General features: G+C 55.3%; 1 protein-coding gene across 1 annotated transcript; it reads left to right on the forward strand.

Moving 5' to 3' along the window:
• Positions 1-577: 577 nt before the first annotated feature.
• Positions 578-9605, forward strand: SEMA3G (semaphorin 3G; the record flags this gene model as incomplete). Its single annotated transcript, XM_082847138.1, has 16 exons — positions 578-686; positions 2464-2624; positions 2739-2801; positions 2990-3109; positions 3384-3474; positions 3596-3712; positions 3948-4093; positions 4294-4408; positions 4500-4569; positions 4849-4993; positions 5310-5541; positions 5636-5727; positions 6373-6414; positions 7150-7378; positions 7691-7830; positions 9159-9605. The coding sequence occupies 16 exons, from the start codon at positions 578-580 to the stop codon at positions 9603-9605; spliced, it is 2319 nt and encodes a 772-aa protein (XP_082703264.1).
• Between the last annotated feature and the right edge of the window lie 10824 nt (positions 9606-20429).

Below are 20429 nucleotides of genomic sequence, written 5' to 3' on the forward strand. Positions count from 1 at the left end.
CATCCAGCCCCTTGGGCTGGAATGACTCCCCCCAGGCAGTCGGGCCCTGCCTGGGGAACTGGGGAGCCTGACCAAGACTTCAGGGGGCTGGGCCCTTGGTGTCAGGGACCAGGGCCCAGAATCAGTCTGTGGGGGTCCCTTTCATGGGCACCAGAGGGGCAAGGAGCAAAAGAGAGCCCAGCTAGACCCCCCCACCCAGCCCATCAACCTCTGATTTCCCTTCCAAGCTATTTCCCCCCTTGACATTTTGCTAGAGCTTAGGGACTTGGGTTTGTGGACATCTCTGTATAAACCACCCACAGCGCAGCTGGGAAGGAGTCTCCCAAAATGGGGAACTAGCTATTCTGACACAGAGGCATCAGCTGGGCCAGCCGAGGTGGAATGAGAGGCTGCAGGTAGATGGCAGGGCACTTGCTCCCTCCCTCTTCCTCCCCGCCTTCCTGGCCTGGGACGGGGTGGAGCTGTTGCCTTATAAGTGGCAGGCCTGGCGGCAACGGAGCAAACTACAACCAGCAGCAGCGGCAGCGGCAGGACCCAGGGCAGCTCTACAAGCAGCTTGGTGCCCCAGTTCCCCAGCATGGCCCCCTCAGCCTGGGCCATCTGCTGCCTCCTGTGGGGCCTCCTGCTCCGCGGTGGCAGCCTCAGCCCTGGCCCCAGCGTGCCCCGCCTGCGGCTCTCCTACCGAGGTAGGGCAGTGCGCACCCTGTTTGTGTGTGTCCCTGGGAGCCCCAGACCCTGCCATACCCCAGCTATGGGACCCCAGCCAGCCCAGGGCAGTCTGTTCTGACAGCAGGAGGGATGCATTCACTCCCAGCACAGGCTGTGGGAAGGACTTTACAGTCACTCCCTGGCATGTGCTCCCCGCTGGCCGCCAGAGGCAGGAGCCTGGGAGAAAGGCAGGGGGAGGGGGACAGGTCCTGGAAGACATGGCCAGGGTGGAGGTGGGAGAGACAGAGACACACTGGAGGAGAAACTGAGGGGACTGCTGAGAAAAGGAGAGAGACCTCAGCAGAGATGGGCAGAGAGAGATGGGGAGGGGGCAGAGAGGGCAGGTCTGGAGCATCTGTCTGCTCTCAGCTGGGCCCCTTGCCCAGGGCAGACAGTGGAGAAGCGGGCAGCATCCTGTCCCTCTCGTCCGCCCTGAAGCGGGGTCCCTCACCCTATGCCCCAGCCCTGTTCCCCCTCCTGCCTCTTGCAGCCCACTTTGCAATGCTGGCCTTTCCTCTTCCCCTCCATCCACGAGGCTCTTTGTAGCCTCCCTTCTTTGCCCATCCTGGCCCAGGAGGTTCCTCTGCAGATCTAACCTGATATGTTGTGCTGCAGCTGGCACAGGCCTCTTCTGAATCAGATGAGACAAAGGCTCTCCACAGATTCTTCTTCCTGGGGAAACCAGAGGGGTGATCACCTTCCCCCAGGAACCCCAGTCCAAGGAGGGAGACCCAGGCCTTCTCTGGAGAGTCGGAGGCAGGAGACAAGGCTCCACTCTGGAGAGTCTGAAGGGAGTCACGGCGGGGGGTGAGGGGGCTGGCAGTTGTGGAATGTGGTCCTGCCCTGGGGCTGTGGCTTTGGGCTAAGTCTGGCTACAAGAAAAGGTTCAAATAGGGCAAATCTCCTCCAAAGTACTGTCAGGCATGGAGGGCTTCCTGGAAGAGGCTGTTAATGAGTTTGGGGATAGAGTGAGTGTTTGGGGATAGAGAGAATGACCTTTTGGGCTTGGATACCTCACCTTCCCAGTGGTGGCCATCGCCCCTTCCCACCACATCCTGCTGCTCTGCCCTTGCCCACCCATCATCTCCAGCTACCTAGCTGGACCCCAAGGACCTACTTCAGAATCCCCACCTCCTGGGGTCACCATACCCAGAGAGCCACTCCCATCCCTGGGGCCTGGTGGGCAGCGTCTATGGAAGAGAAAACCCTCTTTAGCCATATCGCTGGACCAGAGCCTAGAGATCCACCTGGCCATACCTGGCCTCTCCCACACCCAGGCCTTAGCCAGGTGCTCCCTCTGATGGAACGCTCTCCCCTGTCCAACTGCTTGTCCCACTGACTCAACCTTGCACGCTTCTCAGACCACCCACCCTTCCTCCAGGCTCTCCCAGTACTTCACCCAGCTTGCTGCCATAAGTTCTGCCAGTGGGGCCATCTTCCCTAGGGACTGGGTAGAGCACAGATGGGCCAGGGGGAAGGAGATGTTAACTGAATACCTGGGGGCCACAGAGCGAAGGTGTAGGGGGCAGGCCCCTGGGTAGTCTGGGCTGGGTGAGGGGCTCAGAGCCCCCTGTCCCACCCACCACCAGGAGTCATTTCCCTGAAGCCCTCCAGCACCCCTTGCATGGAAACATTTTCCAGATGTGAGTGGGGGCGGGGACGGTGAATGCACAGCTGGGACACTCCACCTCCACAGATTGGCTAGAGAAGTGGGCTGAGCAGCAGGCCCTGACCCCCTCCCTCCCTCCCTCCTAGACCTCCTTTCTGCCAACCGCTCTGCCGTCTTTCTCGGTCCCCGGGGCTCCCTGGACCTTCGGGCCCTCTACCTGGACGAGTACCGGGACCGCCTGTTTCTGGGCGGCCGCGATGCCATCTACTCACTGCGGCTGGACCAGGCATGGCTGGATCCCCGGGAGGTGAGCTGGACTGACCTGGAAGCGGCTCTGTCTGAGAGCTGGGCAACTCCAGATGGGAGGCCAGCTGGGTCAACTGAGGCTATGAGGTCAGGGGTCATACAGGCTGTGTTTCAGGTGCTGTGGCCACCGCAGCCCGGACAAAGGGAGGAGTGTGTTCGCAAGGGAAGAGATCCTTCGGTGAGTGATGTCGGGAGTGACTGCCCCCCACCATGACCAACACCCAGTCCCTGATCCCCAGGAGAGCCTGGGGCTGCTCCCCAGGTGCCTGTTCTGGGGCCACTTTAAGCAGATCTTGAAGGCTCCTGACGGTGCTGAAGAATCTACCCCCCCCCCAGATCATCCTCCCACCCCCCTCCTCCCCCTAGGTGGAGTGTGCCAACTTTGTGCGGGTGCTGCAGCCCCACAACCGGACCCACCTGCTGGCGTGTGGCACTGGTGCCTTCCAGCCAACCTGCGCCCTCATTGCCGTTGGGCATCGTGGAGAGGTGAGCCGGGGCGGCCCCGCAAGGGACTGGGAAGCAGTGACATTTCCTCCCTGTTGTCTGAACGCTCCCCATTGAGCCTGGGTCAGGGCAGAGGGGTCAGAGCCTGAAAGGCACCTTTGTGCCAGGGAGCTGACCCTGCCGGCAAGGTCCTGAATGAGGGCGCCTTCCGCCCACCCCCACTCTCCAGCCGCTAGCGATGGGCAGCAGCCGGGTTGGGGCTGGCTCTGCTTTCCTAGGTGACGCCTCTTCTCCCTCCCTCCCTCCCTCTCCCCAGCATGTGCTCCATCTGGAGCCCCGCAGTGTGGAAAGTGGGCGGGGGAGGTGCCCACACGAGCCCAGCCGTCCCTTCGCCAGCACCTTTGTAGGTGGGTGATGCCCAGGTCAGGGCGGGCATGACAAGGGTGGGAGCCGGCCAATGTCACTGGGATGAGATGGGGTCTGGGTACAGGGCCTGGCCCTCCTCCCCTGACCCTACCCTCACCCTAGGAGGGGAGCTGTACACGGGCCTCAATGCCGACTTCCTGGGGCGTGAAGCCATGATCTTCCGGAGTGGGGGTCCCCGACCGGCCTTGCGTTCTGACTCTGACCAGAACCTCCTGCACGGTGAGCCCAGGGGTCTGCTGAGGGCAAGGCTGGCTGGGGTCTGCCCCTGGCACTGGCAGGGAGGTGGGAGAACTGACGCTGGAGTGGGGACCAGAGGGGCAGCCCATCCCCACTCACTGCCTGGGACTCCGGCCTCCAGTGGGGTCCCTGCACCTCTTCCCCTCCTCACTGGCTCACCCCCCACCCTGTTCCTCCTCTATGAGGCCCCCACCAGCTTCACCGTGTTAACTCACAGAGCCCAGGTTTGTGATGGCCACCCGGATCCCTGACAACTCCGACCAGGACGATGACAAGGTGTACTTCTTCTTCTCGGAGACAGTCCCTTCACCTGATGGAGGCCCGGGCCGTGTCACTGTCAGCCGCGTGGGCCGCGTCTGTGTGGTGAGAGCTGTGGCAGGGACAGTGAGGTTCACATCCTGGCCGTATGTGCCTTCCCAGACCTGTCCCAAACTGCAGCAGTAGGCAAACTGAGGCGAGGGCGTAGAGCCGACATCCATGCCTCCCCCACAAGGGTGAGGGTGGAGGAACAGGAGGAGGGGCCTGTCCTTGGGACACAAGGCTGACTGGTCCCCTCTCCCCAGAATGACGCAGGCGGCCAGCGGGTGCTGGTGAGCAAATGGAGCACCTTCCTCAAGGCCAGGCTGCTCTGCTCCGTGCCTGGCCCTGGAGGTGCCGAGACCCACTTTGACCAGCTGGGTAAGGGCATGGCCAGGACAGGCTGGGTGAGGGCTGGGGAGGGCTCAGAGCCAGTGAGTGGCGGGCATTGGTCGTGGCCTTCTGTCTTCAGAGGACGTGTTCCTGCTGTGGCCCAATTCAGGGAAGAGCCTGGAGGTGTACGCTCTGTTCAGCACAGTCAGGTGGGCACACGGCCTCCCCTCCCCTCCACCCTGGCCCCGTCTCTACACTGCAGCCTCCCCTGTTGAGCCCCTGCCTTCACGTCCGGCCTCGCCATGGGTCCCCGTCTCTGTCCCTGACTCGGTGACTCCGTGGCTGTACTCTCTGCCTGGGGGTCCTCGTTTTCTGGTCTCTGCTGACTGCAGGCACCATCATCCTCTGTCCTACCTATGGAACCAGGCTGCCCCCTTCCCGCCTCTGACAGCCTCCCTGGCCTGACTGTCCCTGTCCGCCCTTGGCAGTGCTGTGTTCCAGGGCTATGCCGTCTGCGTGTACCACATGGCTGATATCTGGGAGGTCTTCAAGGGGCCCTTTGCCCACCAAGATGGTCCCCAGCACCAGTGGGGGGCCTATGCGGGCAAGGTACCCTTTCCCCGTCCTGGTGTGGTAAGTATCTGCCTGGGACCAGGGCAGGGAAGAGGGCTGAGTAGATGCCAGGAGGGGCTCTGCCTGAGGACAGGCCTGCGTCTGCACGCAGCCCCAAGGCAGCGGCTGAGCTGGGGCTCCAGAGCAGCTGGGCTGGGTGGGGTGAGGATGGGAGCAGAGCCCAGACCACACTAAGGAGTCTCTCCTACAGCATGAAGGGTCCACAAGTGGTCCCTCTGAGGTTGGCGTGCCCAGCCAGTGGAGCCTAGAAACAGACTGGGGTGGGGAATGTGACATCACAGGAAGCTTCAGGCACTCCCTTTGCTGCTGCCCACAGTGCCCCAGCAAGATGACCGCACAGCCAGGACGACCCTTTGGCAGCACCAAGGACTACCCGGATGAGGTGCTGCAGTTTGCCCGAGCCCACCCACTTATGTTCCGGCCAGTGCGTCCTCGGCGGGGTCGCCCCGTCCTCGTCAAAACCCACCTGGCCCAGCAGCTGCGTCAGATCGTGGTGGACCGCGTGGAGGCAGAGGACGGGTCCTATGACGTCATCTTCCTGGGGACGGGTGGGTGGGCTGAGTGGGGTGGCCGGGCAGGGGAGGTGTGTGAGGACCTATGCTGCCCCTTCCTCTCCCACTGACACCTCCTCCCCTGCCCCAGACTCAGGCTCCGTGCTCAAGGTCATTGCCCTCCAGGTGGGGGACCCTGATGAACCTGAGGAGGTGGTTCTGGAGGAGCTCCAGGTGTTTAAGGTGAGTGGGGGCAACTGATGGGAAGGGTCCCCTCAAGCCCCGTCCCTGCGTCTAGGCCTGGCTACGAGAAAGCAGGAGCAAAGTACAGGAGGGAGATGGGCCTGCTGTACTGAACCTCCGGCCAGTGGGGAGTGAAAGTGATGACGCTCACTACTGCAGGGGCCTTGCCGATGCTTCAAAATGACTGCAGGGCCTGGAGACGCAGTCTGTGAGCTGAGAGCTGGGGGGCCCAGTGAGGGATGGCCAAGGCGATCACCCCTTGACAAAGCCCTGCCAGGGGCTGCCAAGTTGCACTGAGGGGCAGCTGACACCCCAAGTCCCCCAGGGGTTCTGTTGACCCCTCTATAGAGTCAGACAGGGGATCATCTGTGTTTGGGGAACTGTTGTGCTTCCCCGCATGGGATGGGTGATTTGGGACAGCTGCCTCATTGGTGGGGAACAGGACTGTGGGAGGGGACGCCAGAGCTTTGTGCTTGTAGCCAAGCCTTGGAGGCCAGCCAGGGAGAGAGGACCTTTCTAACGTAGGAGAGACTGTCTGGCCTTAGTTGCCAGGGAGTGCACTGACCTGGGAAAAAGATGGTTTCCACCCAGAGTCTGGAAGAGGCTGAAAACAGGGACGCAGGGGAGGTCTTCCTTCTTTCCCAGGTGCCAACACCCATCACTGAGATGGAGATCTCCGTCAAAAGGGTAAGAGTAGCTGACATCTCTCCCCACTCCTCCTTCCTCTCCACCTGTCTCCTGAAGTTTCCCTGAGCACTGCTGTTGTCTGATGGAAAGCTGAGTCACAGCAGGCCCTGGGGCTGCCTGATTAAGCCCTGCAATGAGGGTTGAGAGTTCAGCTGGGAGCTGAGATTCCCACGCATGAAACCAGTGGGAGTGGGAGGCCCGGAGTAAGTGAGCATGTGTTCAGATAAGGGGAGATCCACAAAGGCCGTTTCCTCAGGGGAGACAAAAACGTGCTTGAAAACAAGATGCAGATTTTAAATCAAATAGACTTTAGAGGCCTGCTGTGTGTCCTTTTGCAAGTGGCAAAATCTCCCCAAGTTCATCTGCCCCAGTTCATCTTTGGGTAAATCTTGACTTTTGTACTGGGATTGCTTAAAGCAGAGCTCACCTCCAAAGTCAGGGGCAAGACAGGATAAAGGCCATTGGGGTAGAGGGCAAAGGTCTGCTGCCGGGAGGGTCTGGAGAAGCCCCTTAGAGAAAAGACCCCAGGTGTGCCCCATTCCCTCCACGTCCTAACATAGGATCTGATGTAGATCAGGTGGGTGATAAACATTTTTTCTTCTGGGAATGCACTCAGGAGGTTCTGGAAGACTCTTGCAAATGTCAGGGGTCTCAGGAAAGCCAAGGGAGCTGAGAGCCTAGCTGCTTCCAGGCAGAGCACAGGCTCACCTTGGGCTCTGCCTATGTTCCTCCCAGCAAATGCTGTATGTGGGCTCGAGGCTGGGTGTGGCCCGGCTGCAGCTGCACCAGTGTGAGACTTACGGCAGTGCCTGTGCAGAGTGCTGCCTGGCCCGGGACCCGTACTGTGCCTGGGATGGTGCCTCCTGTACCCGCTACCGGCCCGGCACCAGCAAGCGCCGGTTCCGCCGGCAGGACATCCGGCATGGCAACCCTGCCCTGCAGTGCCTGGGCCAGAGCCAGGAGGGTGAGTGGCAGCGGGCATGGGGGCGCCAGCTGGGCTCTCACAGGGCCCCCACTCACCCCTGTGGCCTGGGCTTGACCCCTGTGAAGTATGGCCTCAGGCCGTTCTTGTAGTAACAGGCAGTCCTCAGTTTCCGTATGTGGGCAGCTCCTGTCAGCATATAGGTTAGGGTCTTTGGGCAGAGTGAGCGGCTTAGGGATCAGTAGACACCTAGGTCCCTGTTGCATTCATGGGGGCTCCTGGACTGAGGGAGTCAGTGGGTGGTCCCAGGGGTCCTATAGTTCCTGAGCTGAGCCCACCTCCAAATCCTTCCAGAGGAGACTGCGGGACTCGTGGCGACCACCACAATCTACGGCACAGAGCACAACAGCACCTTCCTGGAGTGCCTGCCCAAGTCCCCCCAGGCCGCTGTGCGCTGGTTCTTACAGAGGCCAGGGAACGAGAGGCCTGACCAGGTGAGCAAGGACCCTGGCTCCAGCCTGCCTGTGTCCTGAGGTCATACCCCTCCATGAACTCTGGGGGGAACTTGCCAAGATCAACTTAAGAAAAGTATGTATTAAAGCCCCTGGGGTGCCTAGAAGGAGGTGTCCCTGTTCCTGCCATCTGGGAACACCCAGGCCAGATGTGGTAGAACTTCTCCAGTGACAGGGAGCCCACAAACTCCTGGGCACTGAGCTAGGCTCTGTCTGAGAGCTGGGTAGCAGAGATAGAAGAGAGGAAAGGGGTCTAGGCTGGTCAGGAAGGCCTCCATGCTTACACATATGGCTCATCTTCGAAGGGGTCTCTTCCGCAGGGGTTCTTGGTCCTCCTCTGCCTTAGGCCTGGGCCCCTGATCACTGGCCCTTGCACACACACCTCTACCACACACACACACTCACACACTGCCTGGCCCCACACGTCCTCCCTGGAGTCCAGCTGTCTGCCTAGGCCCTCTCCTCCCCCATCCAGAAAAGTCTGTCAAGCCCAGAGATGGCTTCAGTCTGGGACCTGAGGCTGGGTGTGGGTGGGGGCAGGGTGAAGAACCATTCACAAGCCACTCCCACGGGTAGGGAAGAGGAGGGAGTGGGTTGATTACAGGAGGGGCTCTCCTTCCAGCTTGAGAACTGGAGGAGGCCAGCCTTGGGCCAGCTGTTGGGCTGGGCACTGAGAAGTCTCCCCCAGTGGGGAAGGGGCAGGGGAGCGATGAGATGGAGTTACACAACACTCACCACCCAAGCAGTGCTGCCTCAAAGTACACATGTGCGGACTAAAGCCCAGACAGGGTCCAGGCCAGAGATAGGGCTGGATCGGAACCGTGTTCCACCTGTGATGGGGCTGTGGGCCCTGCACTGTGGGGGGAGTGGGCAATGCAGACCAAGACAGGGAGGGCTGTGTGTGTGTGTGTGTGTGTGTGTGTGTGTGTGTGTGTGTGTGTGTAGAATGGAGGGGAGCTCTTGTCCTTGGTCTGGGGGTATAGCCCCCCTGAGTAAAAGCCCATAAATACTCTTTAACACTCTGTTCCCTGGGAATATGTGCCAGGGCCCCCCAAGGCCAAGACAGGGGATCCAGAGCTCTGAGTAGGGGAGAAACCAGTCAGTCAAATCTTTGAGAAGGCCCTATCCTGGATTATGGGAAGGTGAGCCCCTGCCTGCAATTAGCTCACGGTCGAGGATGCTGAGCCAGCCAAGCTGCTGGGAAGGGGAGAATGAGCCCTGAGATGGCAAATTTGGAAAAGCAGGGGCAGAGAAGCTGATGGTGCAGGCCCTGCTCCAGGAGCCCTCACGCCCTCCCACACCCCCAGCAGGTGAAGACAGATGAGCGCGTCCTGCAAACGGAACAGGGGCTGCTGTTCCGCAGGCTCAACCGCCTGGATGCGGGCACCTACACCTGCATGACGTTGGAGCACGGCTTCTCCCAGGTGGTGGTCCGCCTGGCTCTGGAGGTGATCATGGCTGCACAGCTTGACACTCTGTTCCCCGGGGAGCCGAGGCCAGAGGAGCCTGCAGCCCAAGGAGGCCCGGCCTCCACCCCCTCCAAGGCCTGGTATAAGGACATCCTGCAGCTCATCGGCTTCGCCAACCTGCCCCGGGTGGATGAGTACTGCGAGCGTGTGTGGTGCCCCTCCCGCAGCCGAGGCCGCAGCAAACAGGCCAAGGGCAAGAGCTGGGTGGGGCTGGAACTGGGCAAGAAGGTAAAGAGCCGGGTGCAAGCCGAGCGTAATCGGACACCCCGGGAGGTGGAGGCCACATAGAAGAATGAGGAGGAGGGCGTGGTCGGGATGGGCCAAGCGGCCAGCAGCAGCCCCCAGCCTCTCCCACCCACCCAGCTAGGGCAGAGGGGGCCAACATGCCTGATTGCCTCTTAGAGATGGGAATCTCTGCCCCCAGACCCCTACCAGGCAACCCACAGGATAGGCTGGGGCCTGATGGAGGGCCTTATGTCCTGGGCCTGTTCCCTGCCGCTCTCTGTGCTCTCAGTCCCAGGCTGGAGCCAGCACCCTCGGGCTGCTGGCAACTCCAGTGGGCCTGCTATTTGTTCTTGAACAAGGCCCCCAGAGCACATTTCCACTTGTGCCGGAGGCAAGAGGGCTGGGTGATTTTTACCCAGCCTGCAGAACAATGGCCATTCTGAGTGACCCTTAGACTGGGTGTGTGGGTGTAGCTGAGGAGGTGTCTGGGCAGGGAGCCCTCAGGCAGCTGAGGAGGGTGGAAGTTGCGTCTAAGCTAGTACCTGCTAAGAAGACCTACCCTGACTGAGGTGGGGAGGGAAAGTGGAGGCGCTGAGAAGGTGGAACAGCAAGACCCCCTCACACTTTGTGCCCTGATATCTTGGTAGTTCCCTGCCACTCCACAACCCCTCTTCTGCATCTCAGAATCACAGAAGCATAGACTACTAGAGCTCCCTGGGACCTGGGGATGGTCTGGACCTCCCAGCCTGACATCCCTTCATCGGGTCTCGGAGCAGCCAGGCCAGGTTTCCTGGGATGCCCACACCCCCTGATGGGATTGCCCCTCCCCACCATCAGGGTCTCCATGTTGATGAGCAGGGAGGGGGTGAATTCTAGGAGAATGTTATCCCCCAACTCTGTGGACTAGAGATAGGGAGAGGGGAGCTGGGGAAGTGTGGGGTGTTTCGAGGAGTGGGCTGTTTTCCCAGGGCAATGCAAGCTGACCCACAGCCTGGGAGGGTGGGGACGTGGCAGCTCTAGGAGCAAGCTGCAGCTGGTGGTCAGGACAAGGGGCAGGGCTTTGCCTGGGAGGCCACAGAAGACTGAGGCTTTTGAGATGGGGAGAGGGTGGGAGACCCTAGGACCGCCTATGGGACCCAGGGGCGGGCATTCTCAAGGACTCCAGAAGGCATCAATTAGCCCAGGAGCCAGATGTTTCCCACCCTGGGATCTTTGGTTTCTGCTAAATAAGGGTTTGTCACGGATGGTTCATTTATGAAGCCTTTTCTTCTTTTAAGGGAAAAAAAATGTAGGGGGAAGCTTCTAAGTCCTGCTGGTTCTTGGGGGGTGCTGCTGGCTCAGGTGGCCAGGACGCAATCTGTCTGGGCGTGTAGGGAGGTGTTTTTGCCATCAGCAGTAATGTGTTTCTTGGGCTGGGGAGCATGGAGGAGGAGGAGGAGGAGGAAGAAGAGGACTAAATGAAAAGTTGTTCCCAGCCTGCATGTGAACAAGTCAGTGACGCACAAAACCGACAGGAGGGAGACAAAAGCATCAGGTTTGAGATTCCCTCCATTAAAAACCAAGATGAAGGAAGGAGGAAAAAACAGATAAAAAGCAAGACAGGGCTTCCTGCCCCACTGAACTCAAACCCAGACTCTGTCTGCCTTGGATTTTATCCGAGCCACCCCCGCACTCCTTCCCCCCACCCCCCCAGCCCCTACCACCTCTAGAGAACTGGAGTCCGAAAAAGGCCCCTCTTCCCATCTTTGCAGAGTGAGTGAACCGGAAGCACTGAGGTTAACCTGACAGCACTTTGGGAAGCCTCTGGCCTGGGGTAGCTGTGGCTGGGATGTCAGTACGTAAAAGCAGAGGAGGAGGACCGTGGCAGGGAGGAGGAGAGAGAGGCCATGGAAGAGGGTGGGGAGACAGCGCAGAGCCCCAGGAATGGGTGTCAGAGCTGCAGCCAGCTCTGCCCCTCTATCCCAGGCTCTGCACTGGCCGCTAGGCTGGGTCCCCTGGGGAAGTTACTCTGGAAAACAGAGGGAGAAGGAGTTAAATATCCTGAACAAGGAACACCTGCGCTTGGAAAATTGTGGACAGCTTCTACTGGTCCATACCCCACCCCCGCCCCGCTTCCACGGTACCGTGTGTTATTCACTCCTGGAAATGCTTCTATGTGTGAATTCTATTTTTGTATTCATATGTTGAGATGAGCCTTGTGGTTTCTCTGTCTTCAAAGCACGCTTCTCATAATTACTATTCTTTTTATCGTCACCACCCCTGAGAGCTGGTGAGGATAGCACAGGGGTTTTCCACACAACCTGCAAGGAAAGGAATGAAGTTAATACTTACATCACATAATTATTACCATTATTGTATCTGTGTATTTCTGTACTAAATTAACTGATGCCATTTGTGTGAGCTGGAAATGAGGGGCTTTCCCTGTCCTTTCCAGGAGGGAGAAACCACCCTGGGTGGCATTTTCTAGACGGGAAGGAGATGGGTATCAGAGGAAGGAAGGAGTCAGAGGGCTTTGCCTATGAAGCTGAGATTGCTTATTAAATTAGGAAAATCCTGTCCCGTGGGCTTCTGAGACTTCTTGGAACTTCAGGAAAACCTTGAGCCAGGGGTAAAAAATGCTGGCGAAGGGCAGCTGGGCACGTAGGCAGCACTGCTCCTTTTTCACAATAACACTTGACTTTGTGATAGCGACACTTGGCCTGGTGCCTGTCTTCATCAGCCACATACCAACGTATATTAAGACCACTGTGCTCTTGCCTGGGGGGCCAGGCTGTGCTGTGGGAGCTGCAGCTTTGGCAGAGGAGGGGGAGCCCCAGAGTCTGGCCTGCGGGGCAGGATGCAGGAGACGCCTCTCCCCCAGCCCCACTCCCCCAGTGACATCATGATCCTGCCCAAAGAGCAGACTCCACTGGTGCTGGAGGGAGATGGGTAAAGGCAGGGATGCTTTAAAGATGGGAGGGACATCACCCCACCTCACCACAGAGATTAGCCTCTTGCTTGGATGGCCTCCTCAATCTGTGCTATGGACTAGGGGGCTTAACAGTCATCAGTCCCATCTTGCAGCCCAGGCCCTGGAGCAGGACCCCTGCTTTCACCTCCTGGACCCTGCACAAGCACCCAGGCCTCACAGAAAGTGAAACCCTGTTGCCCGGCCTCGGGCAATCACCACCCATCTGAGAAGCATCATCAGAGCACCATTTGGTATGGAGTGCTGGGCTGGGAGGCTGTGTGAATGCAACCTCAGAGCCCCCTTCTCTCCTCGGGTGCACGGTGCCTCTGCTCCCACATCACCACTCCCCACACCCTGAAGACCCCTTGGGCATGGACTTCCCCCAGCCCCTCACCACCACCCTCATCTCCAGCCCTATTTCCTGCCTCAGGGATTTCACTCTATCTTCCTCTCCCAGCTTTTTCCTCTAAGTCTCATACTTCCCCTGGTCCTTGGTCCTGTTTCATGATTTCCCAAACAGGTTTAGAACCGGAAAGGGGCTTCGAGAAAGGGGCTAGTCAAAAGTTGTCCTTTGGAACAACTGTCTCATGAGATCCTCGACAATGGTCAAATAAACATGGGATTTCTCTCCCCTTAGCCCCTACAGAGCTGTGCACTGCCTGCTTGCTTGCCCTGTGAAATCCTTGAGGAGCTCACAATGATTTCTCATTAATTGGCATGCCTACTATGTGCTACATGATCCTCCAAAACATGTGGCCCTCTATCCTTTTTTTTTTCCCATGGAGCAGTTACCACCTCATGTTTCTAATGTTTTGAAGAGCATACTTTGGGAAAATGCTGGTTAGATTAATTCCCTCCCTTTACATTTGAGATTAATTTATTAATCTCTGCCTTCTAAGCCTGTAAACTCTGGAGCCCCTGACTTCGCAGATGGAATAGCCACATCTTGGTTTCCCATGGCTGGCACCAGAGCAGGACCTGCCACCCCAGGACCAGGGCTGCCAAGCTGCCAGTCTGCTGTCCCTTGGGCCTGGACTCTGCCCTGCCTCTGGCTCCTGTTCTCCCACAGCCAGCCTGCCTCCCCAGCCCATTTCCTACTCCTCCTGTGTCTGGCATCATCCACTGTGGAGGGCTGGGATTCACCCCAAGCTTGTGGCTGTCCTGCAGTCCAAAAGACTAGTTTCTAAGGAAAGGTGAGGGGCAGGGTAGGGGCAGAATAAGGGCGGAAAACAGCCCTTTTCACTTTCTCAAATGGCTTCTGTGCTTCCCTTTCATTCAGCTAAACCTGGATCAGGTCCCAGACACCCATAGAATCCTCCAGCTTCAGGAGTGGGCAGGCAGCAGCCATCAGGAGGCAGGTCTGTCTCCTGCCAGGTTATCTTCTCTGTGGGCTCACAATGGCCCCAGATGCAGCTAGAGCCAGGTAGGTCGCAGAGAACTCTCTCGTGCCTCTGCAGTCCAGCAAACTGAGGTGTCTCCAGCTAGCCACATCTCCTTATAAGTAGCAGACAGTTGCTCAGAAACAGACCAATTTCCACCCAAGTTAAGGATTAACCCCAGCCTCACCCAAGTACTAGTCTGCAGGGGCTCTGGCAAGGAGAAAAGTTCAATACACACCAGGATCAAATCCCCAGGGATTACTGAGATTACAAACTTGGCCCTGGTGTGCAGAAAGAAGGAATGAGTGGGGCTAGGTTTGGATATAATACCTGCTAAAGAGCTCAAGGATTGTTGGACCCCCACCCTGGCTCCTCTTCCAGACTCACCCACCCTCCTGGTGCACAGGAGATGAAGTAACAGCAGCTGTGGTCCTGTGTCCACTTCCCACCGCCCAGCCCCAGCCCGCCTTTGTGTGAGTACCACTGCTGGCCCCCTCTTCCTTAGAGGCTGTGTCCTAATGAAGCCTTTCACTTTCCCTGCTGGATTTTCATTAAGGAAACTCCTGGTTCCTCAATGATGCCTTTAAAAAAATCATTCTCCACTGAGGATTGGAAATGCTGCACAGTCTCTAGGGAGGCCTTGAAAGGGATGCCCACCTTCACCCTCACACCAGGCCCCCAGCAGTCAAATAGTAGCTTGTACTCAGGGATTCTGCTATGAGGAGGACTCAGGTGACCAGTCTTGACCCCTTTCCCCCAGGGACGAAGATGACTGGAGCACACCCTAATCCATCCCAATGGGATGTGTTTCACCGCCAAGAACATCCCATTGGGCAGAGAGGGAAGACCAGGGCAAGGGGACAGTTGTGGGCTGGAGAGGATTCCAAAGTGAATCAAGAGACCTAAAGCAGAGTCCAAGTGTCTGCCATCAAATGGAGGAGACAGTATTAAGAGACACTTAAAGCCCAGATTTGCCTGTTAGAAGGACAAGGGGTCTCTGCTCTCACAGATAAAGGTATAGAAGAATGACATGGCAGACCAGCAGCTTGCTTTATGGGCATGACCTCATCTGTTCACTCTGCCCCCTCCCCACCCCACCCCCCCAGCTGATAAGAATCTGGTGCTGTTTCCTGTAGTCCAAGGGTCTCAGACAATGGTGTGAACGGCTGGCCCTACTGGAAAGGACCATTGTTCAGGGAAGAAAAAACAACACACTAGCACAAAGCCAGGGCAGGACCTGCCTAAATATAAGGGCCTGTTAACATATCTATGATTTCCAAGTGAGGGGACACAATGGGGAATTGTTTCTGGAGAGACTAGGTTCCCCTCCAGAATGCTCCTGGGGGCTGGGGATGGCTTTGATGGCCCAGACAGGTCTCAGATGCTCTGTGAGGGACAGACATTGATGGCGCAGATGTCTTCCTGTTTATTAGAGGTGCACTTCAGGGCAGGCCCAAGGAACAAGTTTATACCAAAGACAAGGGGGAGAAGCTCCTGGGCTTCACTCCCTCTGTGGAGGCCTCATGCTGTCACACTGCTCAGAGACCCCAGGGCTAGAGGTGGTTTGCTAGGGAAAAGTGAGATTATTTTCTGAAAAACATCAACTCTTTGGTTTATGGCCTGCAATTGCCATGTTGCTTTTTGGAAAAAATGTACAAGGCATGAGACCCTTGCAAATAGCCAACGCCTCTGGAATGGGGCTCCCTGGTTTAGTCTGTTAGGGAGCCTTCTCATACCTAGGAGCCCTTGTGATACTGCAATTCACCTCCAGTCAGCCTGGAAGCACACAGGGAGCTGACGCTGTGTCCCTGGGGTCAGGGCCAATGGAGGTGCTGTTTCTCATAGCAACCTCCTGCCCTGCCAACAGGAAGTTAGAGCCTTTGAACCACCAACCAAAGTCCCTGATGTCAGAGAGAGAGAGAGAGAGAGAGAGAGAGAGAGAGAGTGTGTGTGTGTGTGTGTGTGTGTGTGTGTGTAGCAGGAGAGTAGGGCAGAAGAGGAACAGAATCATATTACCCATTCCCCGTGGGACTGGCAGTCCCCATTTTTAGGGGTGAGAGGAGGGCAGCTGGGGTTAGGAGGATCACTTTGGGTCTGGGAGACCATGAAGGCAGTCCTATCTGAGGACCTGACCTATGATAGAAGTGTCATTAGTAACATCTATACTAACCTCTAGATATAACAGGAGCACAACTCATGGATAAACTTGAATGGATGTGTTTAGAACAAGTGAATAGCAGTAAGTCCTGTGCAATCCCCAAATAGAAGCAAGTTTTCATAAGCCCTTCACAACCTTCCACACCTAAAGGGTTATAATCTTCTTCCTCAACATGCTCACAGTGCCCTCTGCTGTTTGACAGTAAAACATCAGGCTTATGAACGCAGGGTTTGAGCACATCCAACAATTCAGTAGACATCAGACTGCCTCTGCATGTGGGGTCCTGAGCCAGACACCATGAGGGAGAGAAAGGTTAATGAGACAGAAAGGTCCCTTCCCATAAGGGGCTTCCAATCTAGAGGGAGAGACAATTATGGGACCAGATAGAGAATGACATAGGCTATAATAGGGGTATAAGCAGAGCTCAGGGAGAGTGCCTAGGGATGAAGAAGTGACCCTTATGCTGGATCCATCAGGCTGAGGATAGAGGTTATGGCTCTCCAGACTGCAAAGCTCATGCTCAGGGCCCAGTATTTCAGGGTAGCCATGGCAGAGTGCCCATGGAAGGGCTTAGATGTCCATCTCAGCGGGAGCCATCCTAAGTAAAGAGCTAGCAGATGTTTTATGGCAATTAACAGAAGAGTTAAGGATGGATATGCCAAGCAAAGCAAGTGGATATAGGAAACCATGCAGAGAGAAGGCTTTTGCTGCAGTCCTGTGAGGCACAGGGGTCTGAGCTCAACACTGGCAGTGGGATGGAGAGGAAGGCAAACATTTGAAAAATAGTCAAATTGACAAGAAAGAGGGTGGTTGAGCAGAAAAGGAAACATAAGGAGATTCTGAGGTTTCTGGCCCTAGTTCATGGTTCCCACAAAGGTAAGAATTAGAGGAAGCGGAGCAGGTGCTTTGGAGAATTTTTATTTGATGTCTATTCCTACCCACCCCAAGTGAACTATATGTTCTAGGTCCTAGGTTATAAAATGGTAATTAATTCTAATAGACACATCATTTGTGAAAACAGGTATTTAAAATATACAAGATGAGGGCTTCCCTGGTGGCGCCGTGGTTGAGAGTCCGCCTGCCGATGCAGGGGACACAGGTTCGTGCCCTGGTCCGGGAAGATCCCATATGCCGCGGAGCGGCTGGGCCTGTGAGCCATGGCCGCTGAGCCTGCGCGTCCGGAGCCTGTGCTCTGCAACGGGAGAGGCCACAACAGTGAGAGGCCTGCATACCGCAAAAATTAATAAATAAATAAATAAATAAAATAAAATATACAAGATGAGCCTGGGGCATCTTGTAGTGCCAAAAAGTAAAGAAGTGCTCAAAACCAAACCAAACAAAAATGAAACACACAATAATGGCAGTATGTGAAAAGGAATAGGAGTCCCAATGGCCAAAGCTAGAACAATCTGAGCAACAAAATAAAGTAGTATTGGATTATAAACCAAAGTATAATATACATATCCATGAGTCCACACTGATATACATGGTTGAATAAATAAATACGTGGGAGAGGATAGGTAAATCTCCCATGCTGAAGAATTCCAAATAATACATGTAGATAATCTGTCCTTAAAAAGGGAGGGGGCATAAATCCCCACTCATTAATTGTGGGCTGAACAGAGTGGCTTCTTTCCAAAATTTACAGTACATAAAGAGGGAAAAGGAGTAACTTTTTCTGGAAAAACTTGGCAAACACTAACTTGGCCAGATGACCAAGATCAACATCAACAGTGATAAGTCATGTTGATCGTATGTAACTTCAATTTGATGCGATGAAAATGGCACTTTACCTGTGTGGTCTTCCTCCCTCAAACCCATAACTCCAGTCTAATCATAAGAAAAACATCAAGGACTTCCCTGGTGGCCCAGTGGTTAAGAATCCGCCTGCCAATGCAGGGGACACGGGTTCGAGCCCTGGTCCGGGAAGATCCCACATGCCACGGAGCAACTAAGCCTGTGTGCCACAACTACTGAGCCTGTGCTCTAGAGCCCATGAGGCACAACCACTGAAGTCCGCGCGCCTAGAGCCCATGCTCAGCAACAAGAGAAGCCACTGCAATGAGAAGCCCGTGCACCTCAACAAAGAGTAGCCCCTGCTCTCTGCAACTAGAGAAAGCCAGCATGCAGCAACAAAGACCCAATGCAGCCAAAAATAAATTTTAAAAAGAAAAGAAAAGAAAAACATCAGACAAATCCCAATTGAGGGGCACTCTACAAAACACCTGATCAGGGCTTTCCTGGTGGCGCAGTGGTTAAGAATCTGCCTGCCAATACAGGGGACACGGGTTTGAGCCCTGGTCTGGGAAGATCCCACATGTCACGGAGCAACTAAGCCCGTGCACCACAACTACGGAGCCTGTGCACTACAGCCCGTGAGCCACAACTACTGAGCCCACGTGCCACAACTACTGAAGCCCGTGTGCCTAGAGCCTGTGCTCCACAACAAGAGAAACGACCGCAATGAGAAGCCCGCGCACTGCAATGAAGAGTAGCCCCCACTCGCCACAACTAGAGAAAGCCTGCGTGCAGCAATGAAGACCCAACGCAGCCAAAAATAAAGTAAATGAATTTATTTTTTAAAAAAGGGAATAAACAATGAACAGGAGGACTTCCCTGGTGGCACAGTGGTTAAGAATCAGCCTCCCGATGCGGGGGACACGGATTTGAGCCCTGGTCTGGGAAGATCCCACATGCCGCGGAGCAACTAAGCCCGTGTGCCACAACTACTGAGCCCCCGCTCTAGAGCCCGTGAGCCACAACTACTGAGCCTGAGTGCCACAACTACTGAAGCCCGCGCACCCTAGAGCCCATGCTCTGCAACAAGAGAAGCCACCGCAATGAGAAGCCCATGCACTGCAATGAAGAGTAGCCCCCACTCACCACAACTAGAGAAAGCCCACGTGCAGCAATGAAGACCCAATGCAGCAAAAATAAGTAAATTTTAAAAAAAATGTACAGGTGAGGAAAAATAGTCATAGTGTACCACTTGACTCAGCACTGAAGGTTAATTTAACAAAAATTGTGATGCAATTATAAAAGATGGAAGGAATGAACATGGGAAGGTTTTAAAGGTGCTAGATCTTTATGTAATATGATAGTACGTCAAAAATGTCTAAGATTACTATATCAAGAAATGGCTAAAAAATGTGGAGAGTAGTTGCCTTTAGGGAATAGGACTGGGGTAGTGAAGGATGAATCAAGAGAGTATTTTTCATTATAATCCCTTTAGTATTTCTTGATTTCTTTTTAAAGTATTATTTTGACCCCCACCGCCTCCTTGTGATTCCAAATAAATCTGGTCAAATCCAAATCACTGTGCACATTCAGATGTAAGTCTCCAGGGGTCAGCAACATTTAAACCAAGTTCGCAGCGAGACCCTGCGAACTCGGCACCTGGCAATGGTCCTGAGTTTCCCTCACTAATCCAAATCCCACAAAATCATTAAAAACAAACAAATGTTCTATTCAATTTATCCCAAGACCTTCTGCCAGGTTTCTGTCCTAGCTGTCTTGCTTAATGTCCTGGCATGGCCCCCTTACCTGAGCTAGAAATGCCCGAGCCACCAGACAGGAGGGTTTGAGTGGAGGTGTGTTAGGGTTAGGAAGGTATGCTAAAGACCAGGCTGCCTGGAGTGAGTGGAGCCCCTTCTGTCTCACGTGAGCACGGCAGTCCCTGGCCTTTGAGTCCAGGGTGCCAAGCCTTGCAATAGTGGCCTATTCTCAGTCCAGTGTGTTCTCCTTTGCTGGCTCACTTTCCTGATGAGATCCTGTGTGTTTATTTGCACAACGATGAAATTTCTGTCCCCGCAAAGTCGATTTATCTGCAAAATACTTCCCTCCAAAGCAACATGTCTAATTGAAAGTTCTACACTTAATTCACGAATTTTATAGAGTAGAAAGGTGCATTTTCCTATTCCTTCACTCTAACCTCCAGATTCCTTAGTATGCTAGATAAATTCCAGAGTGAATGCTTAAGGAGACACCAATGGAGAGAAAACGTTTATTTGTATAATAACAAACGTGGGTGAAGTCAGAAGAGGTATATGAGAACAAGATCAAGGTGGAATAATCTTGGTGGAAAAAGAAGAGTAGAAAAGGCCCTCTGGGAATCAGGCAGAAAGAGCAGAGGTGCTCTCAAAGCCACAAATGCATCCTGTGGTTGGCATCAGGACTCTGCTCTGAACTCAAGTTCCCCTAGGACTTCTCTTTCTTTGGTTCAGAGTCTCACTGCTAGCCCCCTTTCCTTGGCTCACAGTGCCAAAGTGTTCCCTCCCTCAAACCTGATGGAGGAACACAGCTTTGTACTCAAATGTGCTTGGCAGCGACTAATCAGAAACTGTTACTTGGACTTTTTGCAGCTCTTAGTGATCTTGACACCCTTGGATCGCCAGGAGTGG

Source organism: Leucopleurus acutus (genome assembly GCF_964270905.1).
Source record: "Leucopleurus acutus genome assembly, chromosome: 10".
In the NCBI taxonomy this organism is placed as follows: Eukaryota; Metazoa; Chordata; class Mammalia; order Artiodactyla; family Delphinidae; genus Leucopleurus; species Leucopleurus acutus.